Source organism: Centrocercus urophasianus, unplaced genomic scaffold (genome assembly GCF_019232065.1).
Source record: "Centrocercus urophasianus isolate 14NV4802_14NV808 unplaced genomic scaffold, USGS_Curo_1.0 seq_523, whole genome shotgun sequence".
Classification (NCBI taxonomy): domain Eukaryota; kingdom Metazoa; phylum Chordata; class Aves; order Galliformes; family Phasianidae; genus Centrocercus; species Centrocercus urophasianus.
This window is the reverse complement of record NW_024885115.1, coordinates 28,804-41,397: the sequence shown is the minus strand read 5'-3', so window position 1 is coordinate 41,397 and position 12,594 is coordinate 28,804. Positions and strand designations below refer to the sequence as shown.

General features: G+C 54.0%; 1 protein-coding gene across 1 annotated transcript in view; it reads left to right on the top strand.

Moving 5' to 3' along the window:
* Window positions 1–11,437, top strand: part of REXO1 (RNA exonuclease 1 homolog) — a 33,073-nt gene extending 21,636 nt beyond the window's left edge. Inside the window, exons 9-16 of the mRNA XM_042835437.1 lie at window positions 629–766; window positions 2,317–2,430; window positions 3,029–3,102; window positions 6,220–6,330; window positions 6,690–6,805; window positions 6,958–7,096; window positions 8,890–9,010; window positions 9,553–11,437. Coding sequence (XP_042691371.1) covers window positions 629–766; window positions 2,317–2,430; window positions 3,029–3,102; window positions 6,220–6,330; window positions 6,690–6,805; window positions 6,958–7,096; window positions 8,890–9,010; window positions 9,553–9,641 — 902 coding nt within the window. The 3' untranslated portion in view covers window positions 9,642–11,437. The remainder of the gene's footprint in view (window positions 1–628; window positions 767–2,316; window positions 2,431–3,028; window positions 3,103–6,219; window positions 6,331–6,689; window positions 6,806–6,957; window positions 7,097–8,889; window positions 9,011–9,552) is intronic.
* The last annotated feature ends 1,157 nt before the right edge of the window (window positions 11,438–12,594 follow it).

The following is a 12,594-nucleotide window of genomic DNA, read 5'->3' as shown; positions in this document are numbered from 1 at the left end:
TCAAATTGTTTATGGGTATTCAGGCTGCCAAGAGATATGGGCAAATTGCTGAGGAGATCAGAGAAGAGACAGGGATGCCACGGAGCAGAAGGAATTGACGTGAGGAAAGCTTGAAAGGGCCCTATAGCTCATCTAAGCTACATCAAAGGGTGCACAGCAATATTGGAGGGGTTTAACAGCACTGAAAGAAGAGCTATCGAGCAGAGAAGTTACAGCTGCTCTGTGGAGTGAAACAGTCAGAAATCAGCAGCAGGACAAAGCTTCTGATAAGGAGTTTTTTAGCTAGCTGTGGGCAGCCTTTGAGGAGTATTCTGTGGGCTGGGTTACAAACGATCAGTTAAAGCACGGTGAACATTACAGGCATGAGGCTTCCCTTGTTCCCTTGTGCCTGAAGATGGGGCCCTTGGGAGGGATTTCAGTCCTGCTTTCCAGATAGCCCAACCTAGTGCTGGTTGTTGGGAGAGGTGGCAGTCAGCTTGTGCCACTGTCAATACTGAACAAGGGCAGTTGAAAGTAAAGCGTGAATCGGGGGAGTTCCTACCAGGTGCGTTGGTGAGGCAGAAAAGCTGAAGAGAAAACAGCACCTGCTTCTGTGGTCTGGCTTCATGGTTGTGTTTGATGCCTGCAGGAGCTGCCCTGTACCGCCGGCTGAAGGAGTATCTCATGACTGAGGAGCAGCTGAAGGAAAATGGTTACCCCATGCCTCACCCGGAGAAACCAGGCCGTGCCGTCCTCTTCACAGCAGAAGAGAAGAAGAGCACTGACTGTAAGCTGGGCTGTTTCATTCTGCACTCTCTGCTGCCTGTGTCTCAGGTGCAGGGAGGCGCCTGTCCTTCGTGCAGCACGTCTCTTTGTATGGAGATGTTCTGCTCTCAGCATGGAGCTGCCTTTGCTCGTGTTGCCACGTGTTGTGCAGCTGTTCAGCCAGGGATTTTTAGGATTTTTCACTTAGACAAACTCCAGCCCTGTTATGGTGGGGAGGAGAAGCTCCTGGTCAGCACCTGGTGATGCTCTCCTCTTCCTGGCAATGATTTTTTTGGGTCTCTGCACACAGCTTGCTGTGATGGTGCCACAGAGCAGCACCAGTCTGGGTCGTGCTGTGCTGCTTTGGCTGCACGGTTTTGATGTGGTTGTTGTGCAGTGCTGGGCAAAGTGGTTTCCAAGAGCCCTTTTGGCAACCAGACAAAGCATTTGCCAGGCTTCCCCTGGGCAGGGTGGGATCCTCTGTCTGAATTTTCTGATATCCTGCAGCAGGACTGATGCTTCTCAAAAGCTGAATGGGGCAGACCGTGATGCAGGAGGGATAAAATACATACATAAGGGTGCATTGTGAGGTGCCTTGTCAGGCTCCTCTGAGCATCTCTTTGGAGAGGCATTACTGAAGTGTGTTAAGTGCTCATCCATGTTAACACCTTGTGTCTACATTTGTCCTGTGGTTGCTGAAGCAACCTTTATGAAAGCTCTCTTACATTAACACTGTTAAGTACTGCATTTGTGTGAGCCCTTCTCTTCAGCTACGACTGTGTACAGCAGCTGGCAGGCTGAGATCGTGTTGCTGGTTCTGCTTCTCTGATTTCCTACAGATATTTTAGGATTTTTGAGTTTTTTCTTCTTTCTAACCAGTCTGTTAATGCTGTGACCACGGTCAGCAGGTGAGGATGGACCAGACAGGTGTTGTGCAGAGCAGCAGTGTGCTGCAACTCGGGGAGTTGCTGGGAAAGCAGGTGCACGACAGACACCTCCTTGTCTGGGGTGTTTTGCATTTCCCTTCTTTGAATTGTGGGCACTACTGAGAGTGCAGGTGGCGGGAGGGAGAAGTCCCCACTTGGAGGGCTGCACTGTGCTGTGTGTTGTAGGGAATCCTAGCAGAGGAGCTGTACCCACTGAACATCACTTGGCAGTGTCACAGCCCCCTGGAAACCAGGCCTCACGAGCTCCAGTGTCCAGACTTACTTATTTATCCTGGTTCTTGAAATAACTGTGTTGGAGCACAGCATGGTTTGCTGAGGATGGAGAAGCAACACAGCAAGTGTGAACTGTTGGAGCAAATGTTACATGTCAAAGCCAACAGGCAGTTTTACTTTTGGCTCTGAGAAGTGGTTTGGGGTGAATTGTGCTGGGCTGCATTTTAGAGGAATCGCTGTGTCTTCGTGGGAGTTTGAGAATCCATCTTTGGCATCCTTTTAATCAGCAATATTTACCTCTTCCAGTGAGCTGTGGGGCTTTGAGGAGCGGGATGGATCCACTGGTGCTTTGGCCACGTTGAGCAGGTACAGGATTTGCAGCAACCTGACTGAATTCTCTCTTCCCTTGAAGCCTCCTGCAGGATTTGCTGTCGCTGTGGCACTGAGTACATGGTCTCAGCCTCTGGAAGCTGCATCCGCAAGGAGGAGTGCGTCCATCACTGGGGGAGGCTGCGCAAGCAGAGAGGTACATCTGTCAGGGAGGGCTGAGCTGCGTGCTGGATGTGCTCTGCATCCCCAAATGTCTGGGGCTGGAGTCGCTGTGGAGCGTTTTGTGGCTCTGGAGCTCCTCACTGACAGGTCGTGGCAGTTCCTGGTTTTGTCACTGGGTGGCACAGGCTTGCAAAGAGCTGCTGAGGAGTAGTGGAAGAGTCCCTGAGATGTGACAGTGGGACAGAGGTGGTTGTTTCAGCTTTTAAAAAAAAAAAAAGAAAAAGATAAAGGGAACAACAAACTGCCTGTGTCTTTTGAGGAATAAGTCTGCTAGGAGACCTGAGAGCTCAAGGCCTCATTGCCTGATGGGGCTCACTGGTCTGGGATCAACTCCTTTGCAGCAAGCTGCTAGCCTAGTTTGAGTGAACTCTGTAGTTTTCTGCCAAAGCATCCATGGTCAGTGGATCTTAAGCCCCTTAGGTTGCTGACCATGAATCCATACTTAATTTTCCCCTTCTGCTTGATAAATTATTGTTTCTGTGCTCATCTGGGACACCTCTGCACTGGGGAGCTAAAGTTCAGGTCTTGTTGAGGGGACTTTTCTCTTTGACTCTTAGCTCTTGCTCTTTCAGTGCCGGGTGGATGGGAAACTCATTACAGCTGCTGCTCAGGAGCTGTGGGTTCAGCAGGCTGCCAGGTTGCTAAGGTGAGTTGTTGAGCAGCACCTTTTGATTCTCAGTGACATTTGTCCTCTGCATACGGTGGTGGTGGATTCCCTTGGGGGTGTGGAGGGGCAGCAAGCACTTCTTAAATGTCTTTTGCTTCACAAAGGTAGGAAAATTAAATGTTTGGCAGGAGGGAGGATCGCAGCTGTGTGGAGCTGAGGTGGTTTCCATTTTACAAATGCAATTTTTTTTAGCACTTTTCCAAGCGAAATGTAAACATGTTTTGAATCTCCCAGCAAAAGCTTGGATCCAGCCTTCTTCAGGGAAACAAGGAGAAAGTGAGAAATAAGGAAATTCCTTTTAAGGACTCACTCAGTTTCAGAGTGCCAAAACCTTTTTCCCTTTATTTTGTTTTTTCCCCCCATCCCTGTGCCCTGTAACCACCTGCTGCAGGCCCAATCCTCTCCCAGTTTTCCATATGCCACACGTCCTTTGTTGTGTCGAGAGGAGGAACTTTCCCAAGCAGTCTGTGGTGTCCCAGGCACTGCTTCCCTTCAGGAAGGTGGGGAAAAGATCACAGCCTTAGAAAGCAGAGTGGAAAACCTGCTCAGGACTGGAGTTTTGGCCCTTTGATGGAGCTGAGTGGTGGCTGGGACACCTTTGCACAGTGCCTTTCATTAGACACCAGCCTGGCACCTTTGCATTTTGCTGTGCTGTGGTTTGGAAGTCCCTGGGCGGTACAGGGCCAGCAAAGTGGCCTGCAGGTTGTGGAGAGCTGTGTGCCCTTAATGCCAGGAGCTGGGGCTGGGAAGGGAGCTGTAGGGTGAAATTCCAGGCTTATCAGAATAGAAAGAACAGTCAGCACACGGGCTCTAAACGCCTGCCCTGCCCAGCCTGAAGCATGGAGGGAATCACACCCGCTGCCACTTCTTTTCCTTTTTCATTTGGAATTAGGATCTCTTTTTAATCAGCATTCACAAATACCCAGCAGGGAAGTCGAGAGAAATTGATGAGGCTATAAAACATGACTTCTCTGCATGTTTTTACGTGGCTGTTGTAGCCCATAAAACCTCATGGCCTTTTAAGAAACATACAATCTCTCTAATAGCCTCTGACTCAATGAAGCATGCCACCAGTGCTCCGGGGTGCAGCCATCCTCTCACATCTGCCTCCTCGTTGTTGTGCAGCCACAGCCTGCTGCATTCTGCCTTTCTTGGCTTTCTCATCCAAATTGAATCCTTCAGGAAACTGAAAGTCCGAGTCCCCAGCCTGCTCAGGATGGGAATATGCCATGAGATTTTGGGATGCTGGGGCTCCCAGGGAGCACAGCATCATTCAGCTTTGAAGGAGGAGGATTGAAAAAGCAATTGATTACAGTGAGAAACTGCTCTGAGTTCCTGGATGCACACAGCTGGCCATAGAAGAGCGTTGTGTTTGAGAATGACTCCCTGCTTGGTTGGGTCGTGCTGCAGTTAGGGAGTGTGGCAGGAGGTGGCAGGAGGGAGCTGTGCACGGAGCAGCTGAGCTGGGAGCTGCTGCTCTTTGTTGCACCAAGTCTGTTTCCTTCTCAGGTCTGAAGAACAGAAACAACTTTTCTCCCTTCTTCTCAGTGGTGAAGAACTGGGCAGTTGTAGAACATCAACTGTTGTAGAAAAACACCTGATTTTGTGATTTTGTGATTTTTTTTTTCTTTCGCTGCTTGGTTACAGTGCAGAGAGAGGGAAGAGGTGAAGCTGGAGGGGAAGTAAATGGTTACTATTTGTTGGCCTGGTGGTGTGCTCTACTCATTTGTTCATCGAAACAATCAGATTCATGGGCACAGATGCAGAATTGCTGAGTGTAGCTTCTTGCTCCTGCAGCCTCTGAGCATTGCTGGCTTTGGGTGCAGGCAGAGATCAGCTCGACGTGGTCCAGCTGCCTCGTTGGCTTCCAGTGATGCAGTTCTCTGGACTCTGGGGGTGCCCACAGTAATAACCAGTGCAAAAACGAGGCACGTCCCCACTTTTGGTTACCTCTCTGCCAGCAGGTTTCAGCTCTGCTGCCCCAGTTTGTCCTCTGCAGCCTTCATCCTCAGCCATTGCCAAGTCTGGTTTGCTTCCTTGCAGGGTGAGCTGATCGAGAAGCAGGAAGGGGGAGGCTGAGCACACGCTGTGATTACACACCACGGCGTTGAGATGTGGGCATAAACAAAACCTGCAGAACAATCAGGCTGCTGGGGAGTGAAGCAGAGGGCACGGCGCTGCGGGGTGTGGTGCAGCAATTCCACCTGACCTGAAACCTAAGTGGGCAAAAGGGCAGCAACGGCCTCTGCCCTGCGCTCTGCTGAGCGTTCCTGCTTCCTTGTGGTGGGGCAGGACACCAGCAGGACAGGCTGAGTGTGATGTGTGACCTGCGGCTGTGCACGGAGCAGGAGCAGCTCTTGAGGCAGCAGCTCAGCCCTGCAGAGGCTCAGGCCGTTGGTGAAACCGCTGCCTGAGTTTTCCTGGTAGCACAGGGATCTTTCCCAGGCTGAAGCATTACTGACCTGAGAGCTCTAGCAGGGATGCTGAGAAGTGGTTGGAAACGCTCCTTGTTGGTTGCACTGAGCACTGCTTGGCAGTAGCTCCGTTCTCTGCCTGCTTTTGGAATACAGTGGCTTCTATTTGTAGGCACGCATTGATGTCTTCTGCCATTTTGTTATCCTGGTTTCTCCTGCCGTCTGTGGGCTGTGATGTGGCTGCCACTAATGCTTGGACAGGGATGTTTGATGGGAGAATCCTGCAGCTGGGCATGCCTCAGCCACGAGCTGAGCCAGGAGCCAGCAGTTAGAGCAGATCCCTGCAGTAACACGGTGTGAGCCTTCCCCAGCCATGCTGCCCTCAACTGAAAGCTCCTGCCATCTCCTCGTGCTTAGGCACGAGATGCAGTGCTGCTATGTGAGCTGTTTGTGGGATGCCTCTAGCTCTGATCTCACTTAGGAACCAGGTTTGCACCTGGTCAAGCTGCTTTTAGGGGGAACTTCTCAGACCCACTGCTAGGCAGCCCTTAATCCTCATTAACCTTCAGAAATCACTTGTGAAAAATAGCTTTCTTTAAGCGGTTGGCTCTTCTGAAAATGAGTTTTTGGTTTCTTGCCCCTTCCTTCCTTCAACACGCTTCTCCTTTGTTTTTCCTTCAAGCAACATGTCCACGATGGGCGGAAAGAGAGCCTTGATGGCTTTGTGAAGACTTTTGAGAAGTTGCCTACGACTGATGGTTACCCCGGGATCTTCGCGTTAGACTGTGAGATGGTGGGTCCCCAATCAGCAGCACAGGCACAAAATGAGGCTTTTGGGTGAAGGCTGTGTTAGAAGGAAAGCTCTTCTCCTCTGCCACCTTCTCTCCTTTCTGTGGACTCTAAATCACAGAGGTTTATGTTAAATTTACGTTGAAATTAGCTCTTAGTAGTTTTGGCAGTGTCTGCTTCCTTTGAGGACCACGTGTGCCCTTGAGAAGTGGTAGCCAGTTGGTTTGCATTGAGCTGGGCTGCTGGCTGGCCTCGGTGTGCTGAAGCAGCTGTGTTTTGGGAGCTGCAGCACTTCAGCAGCACTGTGAGCCCCGTGCTGAGCTTGGCACACGTTTATTTTCATGTCTGCTTTCTTGCTTGCAGTGCTACACTAAGCAGGGACTGGAGCTGACGAGAGTAACAGTGATCAACTCTGACCTGAAAGTGGTGTATGACACCTTTGTCAAACCAGACACCAAGGTGGTGGACTACAACACCAGGTGAGGACAGCTTTCTGGGGGCCAGCACCAGTAACCTGAGGGGAATTCCTCTGAGCACTTGGCTGAAAATCCCATGACCTCCACTTCCTAATGGCTGGAACCGTTTGGGTCCTTCAGTGAGGGAAGCCCTCCTCTCTGTTTTTGCACTGCAGGTTCTCAGGTGTGACAGAGGAGGACCTGGAGAACACTAGCATCACCCTGCGGGATGTCCAAGCCGTCCTGCTGAACATGTTCAGTGCAGACACCATATTGATAGGGCACAGCTTGGAGAGCGATTTATTTGCACTAAAGGTAATCTGCATGTTTTGCATTTGAGTCTCCCTCTGGTTCTTCCCCACCTTAGTGACTGCTGTGACTGGTGTTTATCTCCAAGCTGGAGGACTCAGGGGTCTGTCTTGTCTCTGAGCTGGTGGAATGATGGAGGAGTGGAGGATTTGTCGTGTGTGTCACTTGTGAGCTCAGCACAGCTCCAGTGACCGTCCCCAGGAGGACAGACATCCATTGGAGAGGTGAACAGAGCAGGGCTGGCTGGAAGGACTGAGCTTCAATCTTCTGTCATTCAGCCACATCTGTTTCGCCAAGACTCCTCTTGGTGTCAGCACCCTTTGCCTGACGTTGTGCTCAGCTGGGATCTGGGCAGGCTCAGGGGTCTGCTGTGCCCTCTGGGTGTCCGCAGCAACTGTTGTAGAAGCAGTTCAGGTCTCTTTGTTGCCTTTGCACTTGATTTTAAAACGCCCATGAAGTTCTCTGCCTTGTTTGCTGGGATTTGTGGCGTTCTTTGATCAAGCTGCTTTGACCTTTCAGCTCTCTTGCTTCCTGCCTGGCCTGCGTCAGTCTAGTCCACACATCTCTGCTGTCCTGTAGGGAGGGCTGCATTCAGAGCACAGATCCTAGGGGGCTTGGCTGGGGTCACTGAGGAAATCATGCAGCAGCAGGAACCAACGTGCAGTCGGTGCTCGTGGGCCTTCATCCAGCCATCCTTTATCACACAGCTTTGGTGGCCAAGCTGTGACCGCCAGCCCACAGCGCTGGTTCGGAAGCAGGAGGTTTTAATGGATGCAAAGTGCTTCACCTCTCAGTGGCACCCTTTACCCCGGCCTCTCAGAGGATTCATCGCCGTCGTAAAAAGAAATTATTTACAGTTCTATCAGCACGAGGTGACTGCGTTGGCCTTACAGAAGCGTGGCTTTCTCCCAGCACAAAGGGCTCTGCCAAGAGGACGAAGCTGTGAGCGATGCAGCAGCGTGACAGGCAGTGCCACGTCGAGTCGTAATGTCTGAAGGCTGTGGCAGTAAAGTCGACATCTCACTAATGGCCGTGGCAAGCTCCAAATGGTGATAGCATTTCAATTTTCATTTCAAGCTGTATTATCCTGCTTCCTCGGTCTTCCTGATCTACATAAGTAATTATCGTTGTGTGCCTGGGTGGGTGCCAAACTTGACTGCAGTCTGAGGGAGATTATCCGTAATGTTGGCAGTTCTACACTCCGAAGAGCCGTAGCAGGTTGTTTCTGTTAAGCTGCAGGTTGTTTCTGTTAAGCTGCAGGTTGTTTCTGTTAAGCTGCAGGTTGCTTGCAGGCACTGGCAGAGCTGGGCGATGGAACTGTTACTGAGGGGGTCAGGAACTGTCGCGCTGTGTTAGCTGGCGCTGGGAAGAGTCGAGGGAAAGGATGAGATTGAGCCATGTGTTGAGGATGGCAGAGCTCAGGTCAGGTGTGCACATTTCCCTCTCGCACCTCAGGGCTCTGCTGGCTTCTCCAGGCTGTGGCAGCGAGGATAAACCTGTCTTGGATTTGAGCTGCCGATCCAAAGCGGCTCTGTGCGTCTGCTGCTCGGTGTGCAGGCAGGCAGGGCTGTGAGGGCGTGCGTGTGCTGGCTGGCACGGCTTTGGGAGTTGACAGGCAGCGAGGGGTTGGCTTCATTCAGAGCCTCCTGCAGGACTGGTTGGGCCGGAGCTCCGCACCAGAGCTGCGTGGAGCTGAAAGGTTGACCGGAAGATTGCGTTCATGTGGTTAATCCTAAGGAGTGCCCGTCCCTGGGGGAGAAGGAAAATAAACAAGGTTCTTTCCTGCTCCCTCCCTGCAGCTTATCCATGGCACAGTGGTGGATACTGCGATCGTCTTTCCCCACCGCCTGGGCCTGCCTTACAAACGGGCTCTCCGGACGCTGATGGCCGACTACCTCAAGCGCATCATCCAGGACAACGGTGAGAGCGAGGGGGGGCTGAGAGCACGGCCCCGTGTCCCACCCCACCTGGCTGCTGTTCCTCCTGCCCTGCTCTCCCCAGGCCCTGTCCCCACTGTTTTGTCTGCATGGCAGCTGTGAACGGGCCCACCTGTGCCAGAGTTTCATTTTGAGCCCTTGCTGCTTCCCTCTGTGCACTACGTGGGAGGCAGAGGAGTGGTGTGACGAGGCCAGAGGCGGCTCTCAGGGCCGTGTCGCATCTTCCTTGCTCTCCCTGCAAACTGACATTGACCTGTCTGTCTTCCTTGAGCGCAGTGTAGGTGCAGTGCTGGGCAGGAGCCCTGCGGCCTACAGACAAGCGGTGCTTCAGCCCTGCTTTGAGCCAGGCACAAGTCCTGCACTCGCATGTTGTTCATTGGAAGCTCTTCCAAATCCATGGCTGTGGTTCAGTGTGATCACAGCTGGGCTTGCACTGCTGTGTGGAGGGCAGTGGGGAGGCGGTGTGGGGACCAGGCTGCCCTGTGCAGCACAGGCTGTAACTGCTCTCCTTGTCTCTGTCCCCAGTGGAAGGACACGACTCCAGCGAGGACGCCAGGGCTTGCATGGAGCTGATGATCTGGAAGATCAAAGAAGACTCGAAAGTGAAACGATGACCTGCGCTTTCTCTCCCTCCTGTTCCTCCTCCACCTCTTTGAAGCAGTGCAATAAATGCTCAGAGTAACACTGTCCACCCGTACGCAGCAGCATGCTACCCCAGGCTCCCCGTGCACTCGCAGGTATCTCATGGGCTGCTGGTGGTGCAGCTGAGGGCACCAGCTGGCTGCCTACAGGTCCCTGTGTCCACATAGCGGCTCTCGGACCCTCTTTTCTCTGCCTGAGGGGTACTCTGTGCTACAGCAGTTGCCCCGTAGGCATGGCAAGGTGGTTCTGAGCAGCACAGCTAGAGGGAACTCCGTGGTTCCTCGGAGAAGCTCGTAGAGGTAGGTTGGATACGTGCAGAAGGATCTTTCTGGTTCAGTTCAAGGTAGATTGTTACTGTTATTTTTTTCCCAAATGTAACTTAAATTGCTTTTCTAGTCCAAAGCAGGTTCTCTTCCTGCGGTGTTGGGAGAGGGGTGGGAAGTGGAGTAGAGCTGGGCAGGAGGCTGTAAAGTGGATTCTGTAGCTGCTGTGTGAGCAGGGAGTGGCGAGAGCAGATGGAAGCCGTCCTGTGTGATCCAGGGCCGACCCACTGTGCTGCACAGCCGGGGCTGCAGCGAGGTGGGCCCAGGGAGCTCCCTGCTGAGAGCTGGGCAGTGCTGAGTGCTGGCAGCCTGGCACTGCAGGCCGGGCTGGGTGTCAGGCATTGCCTGGACCTCAGAGAGATGGGGCTGCGATGGGTTGGGATGCGGCACGAAGGGATGTGAGGGGGCTGCAGGGCAGGAGCTGCGCTGAGGGCAGCAGTGAATGCAGGCTGGTCGGGATGGGCCGTCCTTCCCCTCAGCCAGGCTTCGCTTTGGGCTGCTTGGGAGCAAGGTTTTGGGGAGGACCTGGGTGCAGGAGGGTCCCGAATGGTCGGTGCACATGTGCAGAACTCCCCCCTGCTCCATCCCTGATGGCAGGGACCCAATACGCACCAGAGCAAAAGCAATAGATGGAAAATGCTCCTATTTTTTTTTTCTTTTATTTTTTTTTCTAACTAGTTTACATGTTGGGAGCTTTCAGAAAAGCAGAAGCCTCCCTTGTTGTTGTGTCAGGCGCCCCGGGACGAAAGCAGTGTTGTGCGCAGCAGTGGATTCCCCTGGCTGCTCGCTCTGCATTCCATCTGCTGGCTGGCAGTGGGGGGGTCCCAGCCTCTTTTCCCCCCACTGGAGCCGTGCAGCTCCTGCTGCTCCCCCGATGCTCACAGGGCACAACACCTCCCTGCCCTGGCAGCATTGCAGCCTGCAGCCACGGTGTGTGTTTTCCTCCCAGCCTTCTCCCATCCCTGCAGGGAGCAGCGCTGGCCACCCAGACCCAGGGAGACACAGTTCAGAGCTTCACCAGGGAGGGAAGCTTTCTCTCCTGCTTTGCCTTTCTGTGGTTTATCCCGTTTGTTTTCACTCCTGGTGGCAGCAGCGCCCTCCTGCAGCAGCTTTCCCCCATCGTGTTGGGGTTGTGCCCTGCTGGGGGCCACACAACATCTCTGCAGTGCAATCAGAGCCCGGAGGGAGGGCTGTGGGTCCTTCCCCGTTCGTTGGGAAGGAGATGGGCACAACTGGTGTGGCTGAGAGTTGGAGCCACGTGTTGTCATTGCTGCCCAACAGCCAGAGGCTCCCGGTGCCGAGCAACCCCTGAGCCCACAGCCCTTCTGGGGGGGGGGATGCTGTAAAGCAGAGGTTTGTGGCCGCACGGAGGCGTTGGGTTGTGTATAAATGTTGTAACCTGTCACTTTTTGTAATTGTTTTTAATAAAAGGGTGTTGACTAGAAGCATGCTGCCCGTCTGCCTCTGCTTTACCTCCACGTGGGGCCTGGTGGGGCATCCCGGAGCATCCCTTGAATTGCTGCCCTCCCTTATTGCCTCCATGGGGGGCGAGGAGGTGATGCTGTGGGCACATCCCAGCTCGTGCCCCTGCCCCCCTTGCACTGCCTGGAGGAGCCCCATCTGTCTCCCACGCAGGGCAGGAACTTCAGGTGCTGAGCAGAGCTGATTCAGCACGGAGGAAAAGAGGTGAAGGTAAAAAAAAGTTCAAATGAAAAACGAATCTGCCGTTAGGTGACCTCAGTGGCAATGTGTTTTATCCAATGTGCTGCCCGTGGATGTGGCTGGGATGTCAGAACAGCCCAAGCTTGCAGCTCTGCCATCCCCCTCACCCCACGCTGCTCCCCTGCCCCACAGTGCTGCAGTGGGGCTGGAAGGACGCAGCGCCCGTCGGTTTGGGTGCCAACCTCGGCGTGGGGATGCGTTGTTCAGGAGCTCCCGCGTTCGCTGAGTGCTTTATGGACTGCCAGCCCAGCACTGGCTTAATCGCCTCCGGGTTTCTGCGGTTAATTGCGGTGAGCAATTAATCTAACGACGGCGGGACCGGAGCGGTGGGGACTTGTGCTGGGACGGAGCTCTCAGCGCTGCCGTGCGGCTCTGGGGGTTGCTGGTCCTGACGCCAAAGCTTTGGTGAGCAAAGAGCTGATTTGTATCTTCTCTCCTACGGGGCCGAAACCTGGGAGCCCCCCGGCTCAGTGGGGTTGCGCCCATCCCCACTCCTCCCCGCGGCGCTGGTGCCAAAGGGGGCCATCCTCACCCCCGTGCTGAGGCTTCCATCTCCCCTCGGAGCTGATGTAGGGCTGTGCCGTGCTTCCCTGGTGCCGGGGGGATGCGGTGCCCCATGGGGAGCAGCCAGGAGGGCCGGATCGGTGCCGGGGGTGTGGCGGGGGCTGTCCCACAAACCCGCGTGGGCAGGGCGCAGGCAGCGGGGCCACGGCCGGGATCGGCGCAGGTATTGCGGCCGCTTTTCCCCTCTTCCTTTTTGCCCTTCTTCTCACCCGCACCGGGGCACCAGTGGGTGCGGGGGGGGGCGTGAGGGGCTGCGCTGGGGGCTGCGTCTGTCTGTGTTGCTTTGGAGGGCGTTTGGACACCGCTTCGGTCCTTG